General features: G+C 44.7%; 1 protein-coding gene across 2 annotated transcripts in view; it reads right to left on the bottom strand.

Annotated features, from left to right (window-relative positions):
- Positions 1 to 20,674, bottom strand: part of ctdp1 (CTD (carboxy-terminal domain, RNA polymerase II, polypeptide A) phosphatase, subunit 1) — a 324,193-nt gene that overhangs the window by 229,578 nt on the left and 73,941 nt on the right. For both annotated transcript variants that reach the window (XM_059972529.1, XM_059972536.1), the window contains exon 9: positions 121 to 262. In XM_059972529.1, the coding sequence (XP_059828512.1) occupies positions 121 to 262 (142 nt within the window). The remainder of the gene's footprint in view (positions 1 to 120; positions 263 to 20,674) is intronic.

Genomic DNA, 20,674 nt, shown 5'->3' on the forward strand with positions numbered 1-20,674 from the left:
GTTGTACCAGACTCAACTATCTCCTATAATTAGCATCTTTCTTTATCTATTTGTGTACAAAGCATCTTTACAACCTTTCTCTACATTAATGTTGCTATATAAATGTTTACAGTGGGTTACCTTTGTGATCTGACATAGTCTTCTTTCAGTGGAAATAACTTTTCCTCGACTCTTTCCCAGCGTTCTAGAGAACACCATAACCAGTCTGGATTTACAACATGAAGATGCTTGCATGCTTGCGCTTGTCGAACCTTCTCAGTTCCTGTCAGGAGAAAAAAAAATATTTTTATTGCCAAACTATGATTGAACATTGACAGACCATACAGATATTGCATTCTTATGAATCACTTTGAAGTCTTTGTATTGTCTGAAAACTTGGCCACAAAGCCATCAATTTCGTCATCCTTTTCACTGACATATAATGTGTAAAGAAGCCATCCTAACAGCGAGCCCTGCGGAACACTACTGTGGAAGCCAACCAGAAAAGATCCCCTTTATTTCAACTCTTTGCCTCCTGCTTGTCAGCCAATCTTCTATCCATGCTTGTATCTTTCCCGTAATACCAGGGCTCTTATCTTGTTAAGCAACCTCATGTATAGGACCTTGACAAAGGCCTTGCGAAAATCCAAGTATATAACATCCTTCAATTCTCCTTTGCTTGTACTGCTTGTTATTTCCTCAAAGGATTCCAACAAGATTTGTCAGACAAGACTTCCTCTTAAGGAAACCATGCTGACTTGGACCTACTTTATCATGTGCCTCCAAGCAACCCAAATCTTCATCCTTAATAATGGACTCCAATATCGTATCAACCACTTGAGTCAAACTAACTGGCCTATAACTTCTCGTCTTTTGCCTCCCTCTCTTCTTAAAGCGTGAAGTGACATATGCAATTTTCCAGATCCCTCAAATCATTCTTGAATCTAGTGGTTCTTGAAAAATCAGCTCCCAACATCTCTTCAGCTTCCTCTTTCAGAACTTAGGGGTGTAAACCATCTGGTCCAGGTGATTTTTCTACCTTCAGACCTTTAAGCAGTAACTTGTACAAGATGTACCACAAAAATACAGTGCCTTGTAAAAATAATCAAACCCCAATCCATTGTCCACATGAATATTACAACCAGGGACTTTGATCAATTTTACTGAGAATTATTATTTGTGAATCATATGCTCTGATTTTCACAGTAGAGCCCAAAAGAAAGCAGGGAAAATTGTAAACCATGAAAAACTAAAAATTTAAAACTGAGACATCAGCAGTTCAAACGTATTCATCCCCCTTTGCTCAGTAATTAGTTTAACCAACTATTGCAGCTATTACAACCAGTAGTCTCTTTGGATAAATTTAGCTTTGCTGTGGTGGAGCAAGATTTCTCCTTGCACAATTGCTCAAACTGTGCCGAACTAGTTGGGGAGTGGTGCAGGACAGCAATCTTGAGGTGATGCCAGAGATGTTCGATCAGTTTAAGGTCAGGATTCTGACTGGGCCACTCAACATCATCAATTTTCTTCATTTGAAGCCACTCTATGGTTACTCTGGCAGTGTGCTTTGTGATATTGTCCTGCTGAAAAAGTTACCCTCAACCTGCCATCCCCCAGTTCAAGCCTTCTGGTCAAGACTAGCAGGTTTTTAACCAGGATATCTCTATTTATCAGCATTCGTCTTTCCATCAATCCTGACCAGATTCCCAATCCCTGCTGCTGAAAACATCCCCATAGCTATGCTGCTACCTCCACCATTCTTTACCATAGGGATGGTGTTACCTGGGTGATGCACAGCATTAGATTTACAACACACATACCGCTTAGCGTTGAGGCCAAAAAGTTCCATTTTAGTCTCATCTGACTGCAAGATCTTCTTCCACATCTTTATAGTATCATCTAAATGATTGTAAAATCTTTGCAAAATCTTTATGGGCAAGAATTTTTTTTAAGCCAGAGTTTCTTCCTTTCTTCCATAAAAAGTCTTATTTGTGCAAAGCCTTAGAGATTATGGAGCGATAAACTTCATCTCTCTCCAGTTGCAGCCATTGAGTTTTGCAGCTCACTCAGAGTGACTGTTGGCATTTTAGTAGCCTCTCTTACATTCTTCTTTGGCAACTAAGTTTAAAGGGGCAGCCTAACCTAGACAATGTGGTTGCGGTTTCATATTTTTCCACAATGGGCTAAACTGAGCTCCAAGGTATGTTCAGTGGCTTTATGAATATGATATAGCCTTCCTTGGATTTGTGCTTCTCTGTTATCATTTCCCTGATTTGTCTTGAATGTTCTTTTGTCTTCTTGTTTGGTCTGTTGAAAGTCTACCATACTGTTGGACCTTACACAAGAGAGGGATTTTTTATTCAGATGATCTAATTTTCTATTTCAACATATTGGATGAGATGCTCAGGGAGTATACAGTACTGCACCCGAGGAAAGTTAGCGTAGTAATTACAAAGGGGATAAATACTTTTTCAGCTTCACAATTTTGGTTTTTCAATTGTTTTAGTAAGTGGTTGACAGGTTTTGGAATTTTGATTTGACATGATGCACAATGTTTTGCAGATTCACTCAAAAACCCGACTTCAGTACATTTTAAATTTTGAAAATGAGACTGAAAAATGTAAAAATAGTTGTGAGGGCCAAGTACTTTTTCAAAGCACTGTAAATGGTGCAGATCTCACCAAAGCTGTAAAAGGAAAAGTTCTAATAGTTTCATCAAACTGACCAATAATGTGGTCCATTGTTTATCAATAATACTAGTTAAATCAAAGTGACAACTCTTTCTCTATTTCTTTATGGGTTCTTTCTCAACATTTTACATTTTAAAATTATTTTGCATCTCTTCACAATATTTAAACTACTGGAGGAATTCAGTGGATCAGGCAACATGTGTAGAGATAAGTGGATAGTCAACATTTTGGGTTGAGATATTTAATCTGTCCAGATGAACAGTCTTAACTCTAAACTTTTGAGTGTCCCTTTCCTTTGAGAGATGCTGCCTCCAGTAATTTAGTTTCTTTTCCTCGCTCTGGATTCCAGCCTGTGCAGTCTCATGCATCCCGTCTCTTCTCAAACTGTCTTTCTACATTTAACCATGATGACGAACAGAAGTTACTGAAAGTCAATGGACAACAAGGGTGTACAGACAGCATTCAATCTTTAAAATGCTCTGATTTAAATGGTATGTCTGGACGTATCTTTGGTAGAATATACTGGTCTTGGAGAGAGCAGAGAGTAGATTTTCCAGAATGCCACCTGGAATTGAAGGGCTACACTACAGACAGATTACACAAACGGTGCATAATATACAGGTGCAGCCTTCATCAAGGCCCTATATACTACAATGAGAAATATTTACTCCTGAACGCAAATTCTCTCGTAAAAACCTTACATTTACCTCTCCCACAGCTTGCTGTAGCAACATTTCAGTTACTCGTATACAAGGACAACCAGGTTTCTTTGTGCATCAGTATGTTTCAATCTCCCATCATTTTAAAGCAAATGCAGCTTTCCTGTTTCCTGAATCAATGTTCCTCATGTTTTTCCACATTATATTGCAACTGCCATGTATTTGCCCACACATTCTCTCTGTCCTCATCTCCATGGAGTCATAAAGTCAATGAGTAAAACAGCATGAGGATAGGCCCTTTGGCCCAACTTGTCCATGCTGACCATAGTGCCCACCGAGCTGGTACCATTTTTCTGCATTTGGCCCATATCCCTCTAAACCTCTCCTATCCATGTGCTAATCCAAACTTCTTCTAAACTTTGCTATTGTACCTGCCACAACCACTTTCTCCGGCAGCACATACTATTTCTGCAAATAGGGTTTGACCACCAGGCCCCTTTAAAATCTCATTTTAAAATTATGCTCCTTAGATTTGGATCCCATTCCTTGGGAAAAGGATTAGCTGTAATCACCTTATCTAAGATTCCATGATTTTATACACCTCTATAAGGTCAGTTCTCAATCTGCTACATCCCAAGGAATAAAGTAATAAAGTATCAGCCTGCCCAAACACCACAGATAACTCGGGCCTCAAGTCCTCTTTATATCCTCCTCCCCACTCACAATCCTGGCTTGTTCTGTAGCAGCAACAAGTTTGGAAATAAGGTATTTGTTCCCCTCATCCACACATGGGCAGTTGAGCAAGCCTGCTGGCTCAGAGTTGTTTAAAGTGATTGTGGCTTCAAGGGTTGGATTACAATGAGATATTGCTCAGGGATTTAATCCTTGGAATTTTGGACATGGCATCAAAATTGGACATGGCCTCAAAGGTTACAGGGAGAAGACCAGGAACTGAGGCTGAGATGGAGATAGGGGGAAAAAAGAATCGGCCATGATTGAATGGCGGAGCAGACTCTATGGGCCAGATGGCTTAATTCTGCTCCCATGTCTTACAGGTCATATGGAATTTGGGATAAGGAGGGATGAGTCAGATTTTCAAAACTACTAGGAGGGACAAAACACAGGAGCGTATGTATTGCTTGTTTGTTATGTGCAGTGACATTTGATGTAGGCGATCATGGTCTTTCCACGATCAACGTGATGACTGGTCAACAGCAGCTGCCATTTCATTTGCTATTCACTCTGCTCCGGAACAACTAGACAACAAAGATGCATACAGTACATCAGGATGTACTTTATTGATAACCATTAAGCATTCAACACCATCATCTCCTCGAAACTAATCACTAAGTTCCAAGACCTAGGCCTCAATACCTCCTTCTGTGACTGGATCCTCGCTTTCCTCATTTGCAGATTCTAATCAGAATGGAATGGCAACAACTTCTCTTCCAAAATCACCATCCACACAGGTGTACTGCAAGACTGTGTTCAGCCTCATTTTACTCACTTCTTAAGTTGCTAACTCTGAGGCTAAGTACATCTCCAATGCCAGATTCAAGTTTGCTCATGACACAACTCGTGTTAGCTGAATCAAAGGTCATAATAAATTGGCACATAGCAGGGGCATTGAAAATCTGATTGAGTGGTGCTACAACAACCTCTCACTCAACATCAGCATCTATGGAGAGGAGTAAACAGTCATACCCTTCATCAGGACTCCAATTATTGATTATCGAGAAGAGGAGGAAGAAGTTGGAATCCATGAACAAGTCCTCATTAGGGGATTGAAGATACAGAGGGTCAGTCATGTTAAATTCCTTGGCACTACTATATCAGAGGACCTAGTCAGTACATAAGTGCCATCACAAAGAAAGCACATCTGCAATTCTACTTTCGTAGAAGCTTGCAGACTCAGCATGTCATCTAAAAGCCTGACAAACCTCAATAGACACATTCTGACTGGTTGCATCATAGCCTGTTATGAAAACATCAATGGGCAGGAATGGAAAGATCTCCAGAAACTGGTGGATACAACCCAGTCCATCACAAGCAAAGCCTTCCCCACCATTGAATACACCTATGAGGAACAGTAGCACACAAAAAAAGACAAAGGCTTCCTGTCATCCAGGCCATACTCTCTTCTAGCTACTACCATCAGACAGGAGGGCGCAGGAGCCTTAAGTCCCTCACCACCAGGTTCAGGAACAGTTATAATCCTACAGCTCCTGACCAGCCTGGATAACTTCACTCACATCAATGCTGAACTGACTCCAAAACCAACAGATTCACATTCTGAATATGTATTTATTCATTTTTAAATTTTATTATTTGCACGATTTATCCAATTTTGCACACTGGATGTCTGTTAATCTTTGCTATGTACAATTCTTCATAAATTCGATTATATTTATTTTCCTGTAAATGTCTGCAAAAAAATGAATCCCAAGGTGACATAAATGTACTTTGATAATCAACTTATTTTGAACCCGCCCACCAGAGGACATCTTCAAGAAGGTGGTACCACCCGGGACATGCCCTCTTCTCTCTATTGTTAGTGGAGAGGAGGTACTGGAGCCTGAAGACCTACAAAACACTTTAGGAACAGGCTTTTCCCTCTGCCATCAGATTTCTGAATGGTCCACAAACACTACCACATCATTTCTCTTTTGCACTATTTCAGTAACATAGTAATTATTAAGTCTGCTGCCACAAAACAACAATTTTCATGGCATACGCCAATAATAATAAACCTGTTTCTGAATCAGATGTAATTGTGCATATGGTAACAAACTCAACTGACTGAGATCACAGTGGGAACCAAATCTCACAAAGGCTTAAACTATCTTGATGCAAACATGTTACCATGTTGTACATACCATTTATTACAAATTACACATTTAGACAGTGACGTAATGTAAAGATTTTTACTCCTCGTTTGTTAGATTAGATTCAACTTTATTGTCATTGTGCCGAGTACAGATACAAAGCCAAATGAAATGCAGTTAGCATCTAACCAGAAATGCAAAGAATAGTGTTATTTGCAAAGTAACTGTGAATAAAAATTAAGTGTTACAGCACATAAATACAAAAGTACTGAGACAGTACAATATTGGTTCAATACTGCTTAGCGCTGTGATGTGAGGTTCAGCAGGGTCACAGCCTCAGGGAAGAAGTTCTTCCTGTGCCTGCTGGTGCAGGAGCGGAGGCTCCTGTAGTGCCTACCAAATGGGAGGAGAGTCAAAAGTCCATGGTTAGGGTGCGATGCATCCTTGATAATGCTTTGTATGTGAAGGATGTAAGAAGTCAATTCAATTAATTTTTATCAGCATTTTCTGTTTTTAAGTTTTATTTTATGATTTTCATAGTTATTTCTCATTTTGTCAGATCTACCAGTATATTCTATTTTGAGGAGTAAGGAGAGATGAAAGCAAAAAAATATAATTAAATGTGTATACTGGAAATGAATTGTGATCAAAATAAAAGTTAGAAAGGTCCCCACGTTAGATTATTTTCCTGTTACTACTCCAAAACATCTCTCCTTCTGATGTATTTGACAGACTAGGCATCAATTTGATGATCTGTCAATAGTCTGCTTGTTCAGTACTAAGAAAGAATAGCTTCTCGCTCAGCAGAACAACACATTTATCAAGAAGAAACATAACATGCTTATTGTGCACCAGCCAAACGTATTATTCATAACACACATACCACCATGTATCTGGGTGACATCAAATTTATAAACAACTAACTCATGTCAGGGAACTAACAAGGGGTCCATCGTGATACCCTCAGTGAAATTAAGACTGCTGGATGAAAATCCCAATGGTGACCTGTCAAACAGCAGCTCGTCAAACAAGCTGCTCATTCATTGTTTTTACATTACTCAGAAAACAGCAAACAATATAAAAAATTAAAATCAATATTCACTCAACACCCTTCCGTTACAAAGCATGTAATAAGCTCATACATCATCCATGATGGGTAAATTATACCCCTAAACCAGTTGTCACAAATATGACTAAGTTTTCCCTTAAACTTTTCTTGCATCAATCTCTGGGAAGGGAGGACAATTTTTTGCTCCAGTGATTCAACGCATCAGGTTATGAGGATGATTCAAACGGTAGCACTTTTGGTTGGTAGAGTTATTAACACAGATCAGGGACCATGACCAAAACTGATATATATGATACTTAAAAAACATGTTGTGCCCTAAAACTAATCCAATCTGTGATACTCAAACATTCGCAGTTTGTCACTCTGCCTGTGGATCAATTACATTCTGCGGTAACAGTGGCTCAATGAATAACCACTAGGTTCTACAGTGGAACTACTGACACACACTCAGGGAGCCCTGGCTCAACCCTGACTTCCAGTACTGTCTGTATGGAGTTTGCATGCTCTCCCTGTGACTGCATGGGTTTTCACCAAGTGCTACAATCCCCTCCCACATCCAAAAGGAATATAGAGATGGTAGGTTAATTGGGAACCGAGAATTACCCCAGCGCAGAAACGAGTGGTGGAAGCTAGGGAAGAGTTGATGGGAATTGAGAAAGACTGGTGTGGGATCAGGCACAAGGATGAGGCATAGCACCGGTTTCTGTGCGATTCTCTTTATGACTCCTGCCTCCAAAAAACTGAAGGTTGTGGCTTGAAAGACCCATTCAAATCTCAAACACCAGCTGCTGATGGTCATTCCAGTACAGTAGCAAAGGAGTGCTGAACTCTCTAAACTGCCGTCTCCCACATGAAAAAACTCTGTTGTCCTGATGCTCTCCTGGATGAGTGTAAAAGATCTATTCTGAAGAGGAATAGGGGGATTGTCTTCGATGTCTTGACCAATACTTAGCCCTCAATCAGCATCAGTCAAAACTACATTCTCTGGCCAAGCCAATGAATAGGTACAAATGCAGACTCAAAGAGTTAAATTGTAACACAGAGGCAAAATTCATAAGGTGAAGAATGCAGGACTAAAGGTGCTGTATTTAAATATGCATAGTTTTCAGAATAAGGTGGACAAACTCATGGTCGGTATGACGTTGTGGGTAGAGTCATGGCTAAAAGGCAACCATATTTGGGAGCTTAACATCAAAGGATATATTTCATGTTGAAAGAACAGGAAGGCGTAGGCAGTGGTGTGGCTCTGTTGGTAAGAGATGGAGTTGCATCTTCAGAAAGAGGTGACATAGGGTCAGAGAATGCTGAATCTTTGTGGAGGGAGTTAAGAAACTGCAAGGGTAAAAAAAACACTTAGGGAATCATACATAGGTCTCTAAATAGTAGCAAAGATGTGGGGTTGAGATAGCAAAGAGCTGGAAAAGGCATGTAATAAAGGTAATGTCACAATTGTAACGGTGGACTTCAACATGTAAGGGGATTGGGAAGATCAGGTTGGTGCCAGATCGCAGGAGAGGGAATTTGTTGAATGCCTACGAGACGGCTTTTTAAAGCAGCTTGTGCCTGATCATACTCAGGGAAAGGCCACCTTAGATGTATTGCGTAATATCTCAGATCATATTAGAGAGCTTAATGTAAAGGACCCCTTGGGAGTCTGTGATCATAATATGATCGAATTCATACTGCAATTTGAAAGAGAGAATCATAAATCACATGTATTAGTATTGAAATGGAATAAAGGGAACTGCAGAGGCATGAGAGAGGAGCTCGCCCCGGTGGATTGGAAGAGGATACTGGTGGGGATGACGGCAGAGCAGAAGTGGCTGAAGTTTCTGGGAATAATTCACAAGGCACAGGATAGATATGTCCCACAGAGGAAGAATTTCTCAAATGGCAGAGGGAGGCAACCAGGGCTGACAAAGGAAGTTAAAGACTGCATAAATGCCAAGGAAAGGGCATAAAATGTAGCAAAAGTGAGTGGGAAGTTGGATGACTGGGAAGCTTTTAAAACCCAACAAAAGGTAACTAAAAACAGCGATAAAACGGGATAAGATGAAATATGAGGGTAAGCTAGCCAATAATATAAAGCAGGATCCTAAAAGTTTTGTCAGTTATATAAAGAATAAAGGGAGGTGAGAGTTAATATTGGACCACTGGAAAATGATGCTGCTGAGATTGTAATGGAGGACAAAAAAATGGCAGATGAACTTCAAGAGTACATTGGATCAGTCTTCACTGTGGAAGACACTAGACGTATGCTAGAGGTCCGTGATTGTCAGGCATAAGTGAATGCCATTACTATTACAAAGGAAAAAATGCTAGGCAAAATCGAAGGTCTTAAGGTAAATAAGTCACCTGGACCAGATGGGCTATGTCCCAGAGTCCTGAGAGAGGTTGCAGAAGAGATGACAGATGCAATGGTTATGATCTTTCTAGAATTATTTGATTCTGGCGTGGTCCTGGAGGACCAGAAAATTGCAAATGTCACTCCAATCTTTAAGAAGGGAGGAAGACAAAAGAGAGGAAATTATAGGTCAGTTAGGCCTAACCGCAGTGGCTGGGAAAATGTTGAAACCTATTACTAAGGATGAGGTTTTGTTGTACTTGGAAACTAATGATAAAATAAGTCAAAGTCAGCATGGCTTCTGTGAAGGGTTGGAGTTAGAGTTCTTCAAGGAAGAGACAAGCAGGGTGGACAAAGGAGAGGCATTGGATTTCATTTACTTGGATTTTCTGAATGCATTTGAGAAGGGGCCACACATAAGGCTGCTTAACAAGATAAAATCCTATGACATTATCAGAAACATACTGGTATGGATAGAGGAAGGGCCAACAGGTAGGAAGCAGCAAGTGGGAATAAAGGGGGCCTTTTCTAGTTGGCTACCAGTGACTAGTGTATTCCACAGGGGTCGGTATTGGGACCACTACTTTTCACATTATTTGTCAATGATTCGGATAATGGAATTGATAACTTTGTGGCAAAGTTTGCAGATGATACGTAGATAGTTGGAAGGATAGGTTGTGCTACCCCTCCACCTATCCTATGATTACAGCACAACCTAGACAAATTGGAAGAATGGCCAAAAAAGTGGCAGATGGAATACAGTGTTAGGAAATGTATGATAATGCATTTTGGTAAAAGGAACAATAGTGCGGACTATTATCTAAACGTGAAGAAAATTCAGAGGTGCAAAAGGTCATGACCCTCAGGGACTTGGCTGTACTATTATTTTTGTAACTGTATGCTTTTCTATCATCTAATTACATGTGCTCTATATGCTATATGTGACTTGCTACTGTGTTTTGAACATTGGCCCAGAGAAACACTTTTTTCGTTTAGGTGAATTCATGTGTATGGCTGAATGACAATTAAACTTGATTAAATTTGAATTTGAATTGACTGACTGACCAAAAGAATGCAAAATGAAGTACGTGGAGGAGGTAGGTTGGTCACCAGTACTCTTTCAAGATAATGAGCAAAAGACGAGCTGAAGATAAATCTTTTCACATGACCAGCTACAATCTGGGCTGCACTGCCTGACAAGATAGTACAACGTTCAAAAGTAATTTTGACTACTTATTCAGATCTATATTGTGAAAAGAGGAAAGACAGCAGGATAATGGAGGAGAGCAAGCAAAGGAGGATGACTAATTGGACTTCTCTTTCAAAATGGGACATAGATACAGTCAACACTCACAGTCTTTCTCCCAGGGTTGGGGAATCAAGAACTAGAGGGCATAGGTTAAAATGAGAGGGGAACTTCCATTAGCAATATTTGAAAGATATTTGGTCAGGAATATGAATAGGAAAGGTTCAGATCTCAGCCAAATGTGGGTAAATGAGACTGGCTTAGATTGGAATCTTAGTTGGCATGGACCAGTTGGGCTGAAGAAGCCATATGACTATGCTGGAATGAGTAGGAAGGGATAAATGGCCACCTACTACACAGTATCAATTCTTTCAATAGGATTAGTATTTCAGATGCCTTACCAAGAATGTCTGGAAGGCTTTTCCCATTGCAAATCTTTACATTATCAGACCTATTTCACACATTGCACACCAACATACACACAACTCCTTTAAATGCAGAGGTCCTCCAAGACCTGAATCAACACATTGACATCGTGTGAAGGCTTGTGTGTGTAAAGAGGGTTGCTTCTTTTTGTTAACAGGAATGCTAATTTACTGATAATGAGAATGGTATTCCTTTGTAAACCAAATGGGGATTAATGTTCTTTCTTCTGAGTCTGTAAGCTTTTGTTGACGGGCTTTTGGGCAGATCGGCGCGAGGGGGTCGAGAGAGAGGACGCAATGCTGTAAGCTGGGCGAGGATCGGACCCCAAAGGGGGGTCCGAAGCCGGGAGGTACTCCGAGGAGGGGGGGATGAAGCTAGATGTGCTTGGTTGACCACTCGGAGGGTCCTGAGCTGTTTGGAGAGTCGAGGAGTTTGGAGGGAATCGAATGGTGGCCAGAAGACTTCAGAAATTGAGCTCCAACGGTTGTGCACGAAGTGGTTTGGACTTTGATAAGTTTGGCGCCTTTTCTTTATTTTTTTTCTCTTCATATATACTGTATCGTTATTAATCACTTAGTTATAGTAACCTTTATAAATTGTACTCATTTAATCGCTTATGGTGTACTGTCTGTTTTTGGGCGAGGCGGGGACATCACACAGCATCCACACCAGCTGATTACAAAGTTTGGCGGGGCCGAAGGCTGCTCCCCCTAGACGAAATGAGCCGAGCGAGCCTGAGGCGACCCAGGGAGTTACATGTGCTTCAAGGACTCCATTAGGCGATGTCAACTCAGGGCCACCCATATTGGGACAGCAGTGGACAGGATTCCAGACGAAGATCGATCCAACCGTGCATCCCGAACGGATAGACTCGTGTCTGCCCCCCTCAGGCCACACTTCAATTAGAAGTGTGAATGCCATACGAAACAACAACAACAAAGTACAGAGATGTACAACTGTGTCAGCTTCCCACCTATGCCACAAAATGACGATAACCCAATCTGGCACAACCAAATTTAAGTTTGAATTGAACACTAAAATGCATACAAAACAAATTAAACAGGACCCAAGCCAAAAATTTAATTTAAAAAAAATGATACACTCTTCTCAGTAAGCAATTACTATTATAATCAAGTTGATTGTAAACACGACTTTTCCTATGCAGTTAAAGCTCAAAATTACCTTCTATGCATTTTATTATATTAGAGCAACACAGGAAAAAAAAACAAGCAAAAATTGAATCAAAGCAGGCAAGATGTACTTGTTAAATTAAAGTGAAGCTAGATCTATGACAACCTCCAAATACCATTCTTGTTCCCGTTCTGCATTTGAACTTCAATTAGAGCCACAAATCTTCGCTCCAGTCATCTTAATTTCATGAATGAGGAATGGGACATTTAAAATCTTATAAATGTTTTAATGTATTCACACTGGTGATGAAAGCATGCTGCTGTCGACAAACGGTACAGCAAACAGTTCTGAGCTGACGTGAAGATTGCTCTGATTCTTGATCATCAAAAGGAATTATTAAACCCATCAGTGCAAAAACACAAGGCAAAAGCAAAAAGTAATTTCCGTCAAACTATTACTTTAAATTAGAATTTCTAGTCAGGAATTGGGCAGAAGCTTTTTTTAAATTAAGGTATGGAAAGGAAAAAAAAATAGGTATACAATCACCTGAACCTGCTCTACCACTCAACAAGTACTTGGCTTATCCTGGACTGTGGGTCCACTTGCCCTTCTAATTCCTACTTCCCAAAAATCTGTCCATCTTATTTATTTACACTAACAACTGTGGGGTCAGATTCTGCTCTAATGACATCTACAAGTTTGCAGATGACACTTATCATGTGAACAAGACTCCCCCTCAGCGGGAGACCCCTCAATGGTCTCTGTCTATGTTCCCTTCTGACCCGGACAAGGAGCCAACACAGTCAAATATCCCTCGTACCCCAGTCACTCTTTTCTTCCGCCTTCCATCAGGCAGCAGATACAAAAGCTTGAAAACATGCACCAACAGACTCAAGTCCAGCTTCTATCCCACTGCCAGATTACTCTTGTATGATCCAAGGGGACACTTGACTTCACAATCTACCTCTTAACTGTCTTGCACCTTATTGTCAGCCTGCACTGCACTCTCTCTAACTGTATCACTATATTCTGCAATTACTTTCCTCTTGCACTATCTCGAAGTACTCATGGGGTGCAGTGATCAGCATGCAACACAGATGTTCACTGTACTTTGGTGCATTAATAAACAAACTGATGAATTACCAGTAGCCTTGCAGCTTTTCTCTAGGTACTCCAGTTCCTCTCTCCAACATCCCAATGAACATAAGATTCATAGGTTAATTGTCACTGTAAATTGGGTGGAAGAATTCAAAATGTGTGAAAATAGCAGGGGAGTGGGATTCCTCAGACTACCACCTAATAGAATAAATGGCCTCTTCTCCGTTGCAAGGGGGAAAGAAAAGATTTTTCTCAATCATTATTACTGGTGATTGTAGTGTAGGATGGATTTGCACCTTGGAAAGTTTCCAGGGCACAAGCCTGGACAAGGTTTTTTTTAAAATGGAAGACTGGCAGTTGCCTAAGCTGCAAGCCTCCCCTCTCCGCACCACCAGTGTTGTCCAAGGGAAGGGCTTGGAACCGGTGTCGCTGCAGAGCAATGTGTGGTTAAGTGACACACATGCAGCCTCAGCCAAGGCTCGAACTAGCAACCTCCAGATAACTAGATGAACACCTTAACCACCTGGCCACTGATGATTAGAACCAACTAGAACTGATTCTGACCAGGCTGCATGGATCTGAAATGTAACACCATACTCTTGGACCTATTGAGCATTTCCAGCATTTTCTGGTTTTAATTCAGATTCCCAGCAACCACAAGATTTTATTTTGATTCACTAATTGGAACACAAACATTTTCTACCAAAATAATGGGTGATAAGTACGTGATAATTAGAGGCTTTCTTTCTCTATGGCTCACCCTTCATCTGACAAATGTCACACTTTGGAAGAGTAATATTTTACAAGTGTCAATTCAATCGCTGTTAATTAAACAATAATTAAGAGGTAGCCCAGTTCCAACTTTTAACTTTATTTTCTAAAAGGTAACCTGAAATAAGTATGACTCTCACTTTCTCTGCATTTCATTTGGCAACAAGATATGCAACATCCCCCTTCTCATTTAGTTTCAGCACCTGCCAGTCCTCGCCTCACCCCTCTTTTTCATCTCTTTATACTGCTAATCTCCTTTTATAAATTCTCAGTCCAAATACAGGATCTCACCCAGAGACATTGCCTAACACTTTGTCTCCATACATCCTGCTTGACCCACTGCTCCTCCAGCATCAGAGGATGCTGAGACCATAAGATACAGGAGCAAAATCAGGCCATTCAGCCAATCAAGTCCGCCTCATTTCAAGTTCAAGTGTGATTTTTGATTGTCATTCAACTATACAAATGTATGAAACAGCATTCCTCTGTGCAAAACACAGTACATATAGTCAGACAGAGTACATTCAAGATTTAAGATTGTTTAATGATTTCCTATACACAAATGTAAGGAAAACAAAATAATTGTTACTCCAGATGCAATGCAGCACAAAATCAGGCTTTGACTACCTGTTGTAGAACCTTCCTGTCCACCAGTGTGGTTTCCATGACAAGCAACGATGCAGCTTGTTATGATGCACTCTACTGTCTATCTGTAGACTGACGCGAGTATGGATATGCAAAGTCCAGCTCTCTTCAGCCTCCTCAGAAAGTAAAGGAGCTGGTGAACCTTCTTGACAGTGTAGGTTGTGTTCTGGGACCATGAGTAAACATATAGTTACAATAGCACACACAGTCACAGAAATAATATTAGCACAATTCCCTGAAGATTGATGGTGAATGGAATGTTGCCCTGGGGCCACGTTTCTGCAAGAACCAGTACGGAGCAGTTCCTCATCTCGTGCTGGGCCATCCATAGATGAAGGCAAAATAGCTTGTCTTGTGCTGGGTCAACAGTTCATCATCATGGCTGACTTGGTATCCCTCTCAACGCTATTCTCCTCCCTTCTCCCTATAACTTTTAACACCCTAACTAATTCACAACCTATCAACTGCCATTTTAAATATACCCAATGACTTGGCTTCCACAGCCATCTGTAGTAATGAATTCTATAGATTCACCACTCTCTGGCTAAAAAAAAAATCCTCATCTGTGTTGAGTAACATTCCATTGTGAGGCTGTAGCCTGTTTCTAGACCTGCCCACTACAGGAAACACTATCTCCACATCCACTCTACCCAGGCCATTCAATATTCAGAAGGTTGCAATGAGATCCCTCCCCAACCTCCTCATTCTTCTAAAGTCCAGCGAATACATCCGGAGCCATCAAAAGCTCCCCATACATTAACCCTTTCTTTCCTGGAATCATTCTCATGGATCTTCTATGGACCCTCTCCAACACCAGCTCATCTTTTCTTCGATATGGGGAACAAAGCTACTCTCAATACCCCAAGTGTGGTTTAACCAATTCTAGTCCTCGCAAAACAAATGCTGACATTGTATTTTTCTTCCTTACCACTAACAACCTGCAAATTAACAATTAAGGAATCCTATATGAGGGCCCAAGTCTCTTTGCACCTTTGATTTCTGAATTCTTTTCCCTGTTTGGAAAATAGCTTTTATTCACTCGATTAAATTGGATGACCATGCATTTCCTTACATTATATTCCATCTGCCACTTCTTTGCCTATTCTCCTAATTTGTCTGAGTCCTTCCACAGACTCACTACTTCCTCACCACCACCTGCTACTCCACCGATCTTTGTATCATCCACAACCTTGGACACAAAGCCATCAATTCTGTCACACAAATCAGTGACACAAGCGCGAGTAAAAATAGTGACAACACCTGCCTCTGTGGAACATCACTAGTCACTGGTAGCCAAACAGAAAAGGCCCCCTTTATTCCCACTCTTTGCCTCCTCCCAGTATCCCCATGCTAGCATCTTTCCTGCAAAACCATGAGCCTGTGGCGACCCATTTCCTGGCACATCCGAACCGACTCACAATTAGATAGCCTACGGGGGTTTGCGAGCACAGAGCTTTGGAGCCTCTGCGCCACGGGGGGCAGGTTGAGGGAGGCTTAAAAGTGAGGCTGAAGATTTCGAATAAAGTTTTTTCCTTCCACTGCAGTTACCAACTCCGTGTCGTAATTTTAGCGCTGCATGTAGCACACCGCTACAATTGGTGACCCCGACAGTCCAAACGATTTTTGGACCAGAAATGACCGATGCCGCCTCTGTTCATGCGGTTTCGTTGAAACTGCCGGGTTTCCAGACACAGCGCCCGAACCTATGGTTCCAGCAAGCCGAAGCCCAATTCCACGTTCGCCAGATCACCTCAGAAGACACCCGCTACTACTAAGTGGTGAGCTCCCTCGACCAGGACACAGCGGCCCAGGTCGCGGAGTTCGTACAGTCGCCCCCGGCAGACGGCAAGTACACGGAATTCAAAGCCCTGCTCCTCAGGACTTTCGAACTCTCACGGCGCGAGCGGGCTGCCCGTTTACTGCACCTGGATGGCTTGGGCGACAGACCTCCATCGGCTTTAATGAATGAGATGTTGTCTCTGGCCGGAGGACACAAGCCCTCCCTCATGTTTGAGCAGGCATTCCTGGAGCAGCTGCCCGAGGACATGCGCCTGCTGCTGTCCGACGCGGATTTCAGTGACCCCCGGAAGGTGGAAGCCCGGGCGGACTTGCTGTGGAACGCCAAAAAGGTGAGCGGGGCGTCCATCGCACAGATCTCCCAGCCACGCTCCCGGCAGCAAACCAGTCCAGGCCCGGCCGCAAAGCCCGCCAACCCCCGGCCCAATAAACACTGGTGCTTCTACCACCAGCGGTGGGGCGCAGAAGCCCGCTGTTGTCGCCCGCCCTGCAAGTTCCCGGGAAACGCCAGGGCCAGCCGCCGCTGATGGCTACGGCGGCTGGCCATTGGGATAGCCTCCTGTATGTGTGGGATAGAAGGTCGGGACGCCGGTTTTTGGTCAATACTGGGGCTGAGATCAGCGTTTTACCTCCGACGAGTTACGACACCCGCAGCAGGGCACCGGGTCCCCCCCTGAGGGCCGTGAATGGCAGCACAGTAAGGACCTATGGCACCCGTCAGGTGCAGCTACAGTTCGGCTCCAGCCAGTTCACATGGGACTTCACACTGGCCGCCATAGCCCAACCGCTTCTGGGTGTGGATTTTTTGCGGGCTCACAGCCTACTGGTCGACCTGCCCAGGAAGAGACTGGTACACGCCGAGACCTTTCAGACGTTCTCCCTGGGTGCAGCCCAGTTGCCGGCCCCTCACCTCGGCTCCATCACGCTGTCCGACAACGACTTCACCAGGGTCCTGGCGGATTTCCCATCGGTTCTGGCACCGCAGTTCATAGCGGCCATGCCCAGGCACGGCGTACAGCACCACATCCCGACCCAGGGGCCACCCCTCCACGCCCGCGCTCGGCGGCTTCCCCCGGACAAGCTCCGACTGGCGAAGGAGGAGTTCCAGAGGATGGAGGAATTGGGGATCATCCGACAGCCCATGGGCCTCCCCCCTGCACATGGTGCCCAAAGCGATGGAGACCGTGCGGCGACTACCGCAGGCTGAACGAGGCTACCACACCGGACCGCTACCCTGTGCCGCACATTCAGGACTTTGCAGCAAACCTGCACGGCGCACGGATCTTCTCCAAGGTAGACCTCGTCTGAGGGTACCATCAAATCCTGATGCATCCTGACGACGTCCCCAAAACGGCTCTCATCACCCCGTTTGGCCTTTTCGAGTTCCTCCGCATGCCGTTCGGCCTGAAGAATGCCGCACAGACGTTCCAGCGGTTAATGGACGCGGTGGGACGGGACCTGGACTTCGCGTTCATCTATTTGGATGACATCCTCATAGCCAGCAGCAGTCATCAGGAGCATCTGTCCCACCTCCGTCAACTCTGCGCCCGACTGAGAGTACGGTCTTACAATCAACCCCGCCAAATGCCAGTTCGGACTCGATACCATTGACTTCCTGGGCCACAGGATTACTAAAGACGGGGCAACCCCTCTGCCCGCTAAGGTAGATGCGGTCCGCCTCTTTCCCCGACCCACCACGATCAAAGGCCTTCAGGAATTCGTAGGTATGGTCAATTTCTACCGCCGCTTCCTCCCTTCAGCTGCCCGGATCATGCGCCCCCTGTTCGCCCTGATGTCGGGTCCGAGCAAGGACATTACCTGGGACGAGGAGTCCGCCTCCACTTTCGTTCAAACGAAGGAAGCTTTGGCGAATGCCGCAATGCTAGTACATCCCAGAATGGACGCCCCTACCGCTCTCACAGTGGACGCATCAAACACGGCAGTCGGTGGGGTGCTGGAGCAACTCATCGCAGGTCGCTGGCAACCCCTGGCGTTTTTCAGCAAACACCTGCGACCACCCGAGCTCAAATACAGTGCTTTCGACCGGGAACTGTTGGCGCTCTACCTGGCAATCCGGCATTAGAAGGTCGGCCCTTCACCGCGTTCACGGACCACAAACCACTTACCTTTGCGTTTACAAAAGCATCCGACCCCTGGTCGTCCCGCCAGCAACGCCACCTGTCCTACATCTCTGAATACACGATGGATGTCCGGCACGTCTCGGGTAAGGACAATGTCGTGGCGGATGCGCTCTCTCGCCCTACCGTTCATGCTCTTTCCCAAGGGGTAGACTTTGAGGCACTGGCAGAGGCACAGCAGGCGGATGAGGAGATTCTGAGTTACAGAACCGCAGTCTCCGGTTTGCAGCTCCAGGATCTCCCCGTTGGCCCGGGTGAGAGGACCCCACTCTGTGACATCGCCACCGGCCAGCCCCGTCCCGTCGTCCCGACAGCCTGGCGGCGCCGCGTTTTCGACTCCATTCATAACTTGGCGCATCCCTCCATCCGGACAACTGTCCGGATGGTTTTCAGCAGGTTCGTTTGGCACGGACTCCGCAAACAGGTCAGTGAATGGGCCAAAACGTGCATGCACTGCCAGACAGCCAAGGTGCAGCGGCACACCAAAGCCCCACCGCAGCAGTTCCATCCCGCCCACCGGCGTTTCGACCACATTCATGTGGATATTGTGGGCCCTCTGCCAGTGTCGTGCGGAGCGCGGCACCTCCTGACTATTGTGGACCGGTTCACAAGATGGCCAGAGGCGGTCCCGCTCACCGACACCACCTCCGAATCTTGCGCCCGAGCCCTGATCGCCACCTGGATATTTCGCTTTGGTGTACCAGCCCACATTACCTCCGACAGAGGCGCCCAGTTCACCTCCAGCCTGTGGTCAGCTATGGCCAGCCTTCTGGGGACTCAGCTGCACCACACCACTGCCTACCACCCACAGTCGAACGGGCTAGTGGAGCGTTTCCACCGTCACCTGAAGTCGGCCCTCATGGCCCGCCTGCGAGGAGCCAACCGGGCGGACGAGCTTCCCTGGGTCCTACTCGGCATCCGCACAGCGCCCAAGGACGACCTGCACGCCTCGTCGGCCGAGTTGGTATACGGCGCGCCCCTGGTCGTCCCCGGGGAGTTCCTACCAGCCCCAAGGGGGCAAGAGGAAGATCCCGCAGCAGTCCTGGGCAGACTACGCGAGAAGCTCGGTAACCTGGCCCCCATACCCACTTCATAGCACGGGCGGCATCCGACCTGCGTACCCAAAGACCTACAGAACTGTAAGTTTGTGTTTGTACGAAGGGGCGGGCATCGGCCACCGCTGCAGCGGCCATACGAGGGGCCGTTTATGGTGCTCCGGAACAACGGGTCCACGTTCGTGCTGGACTTTGGGGGGAAAGAGGAGGTTTTCACGGTGGACCGCCTCAAACCGGCCCATGTGGACCTGGCGCAACCGGCCGAGTTTCCGGCACCTTGGCGCAGAGGCCGACCTCCCAAGCAGGTTCTGGCCCAGACTGTGGACATTGGGGGGTGTATCGCCGGTTCTGAGGGGGGGCTATGTGGCGACCCATTTCCTGGCACATCCGAACCGACTCACAATTAGATAGCCTACGGGGGTTTGCAAGCACAGAGCTTTGGAGCCTCTGCGCCACGGGGGGCAGGTTGAGGGAGGCTTAAAAGTGAGGCTGAAGATTTCGAATAAAGTTTTTTCCTTCGACTGCAGTTACCGACTCCGTGTCGTAATTTTAGCGCTGCGTGTAGCACACCGCTACAAGCCCTCATTTTGCTTAGCAGCCTCATTTACAGCACCTTGTCAAAAGCCTTCTAAAGATCCAAGTAAAACACAACCAGCAACTCTCTTTTGTCTATCTTGCCTGTTATTGCCTCAAAGAATTCCAACAGATTTGTCAGGCAACATTTCTCTTTAAGGAAATTACATTGTCTTTGGCCTATCATCAATGTGCCTCCAAGTACCCCAAAACCTCGTCCTTCCTAAT

The sequence above is a fragment of the Hypanus sabinus genome, chromosome 1 (assembly GCF_030144855.1).
Source record: "Hypanus sabinus isolate sHypSab1 chromosome 1, sHypSab1.hap1, whole genome shotgun sequence".
Taxonomy (NCBI): domain Eukaryota; kingdom Metazoa; phylum Chordata; class Chondrichthyes; order Myliobatiformes; family Dasyatidae; genus Hypanus; species Hypanus sabinus.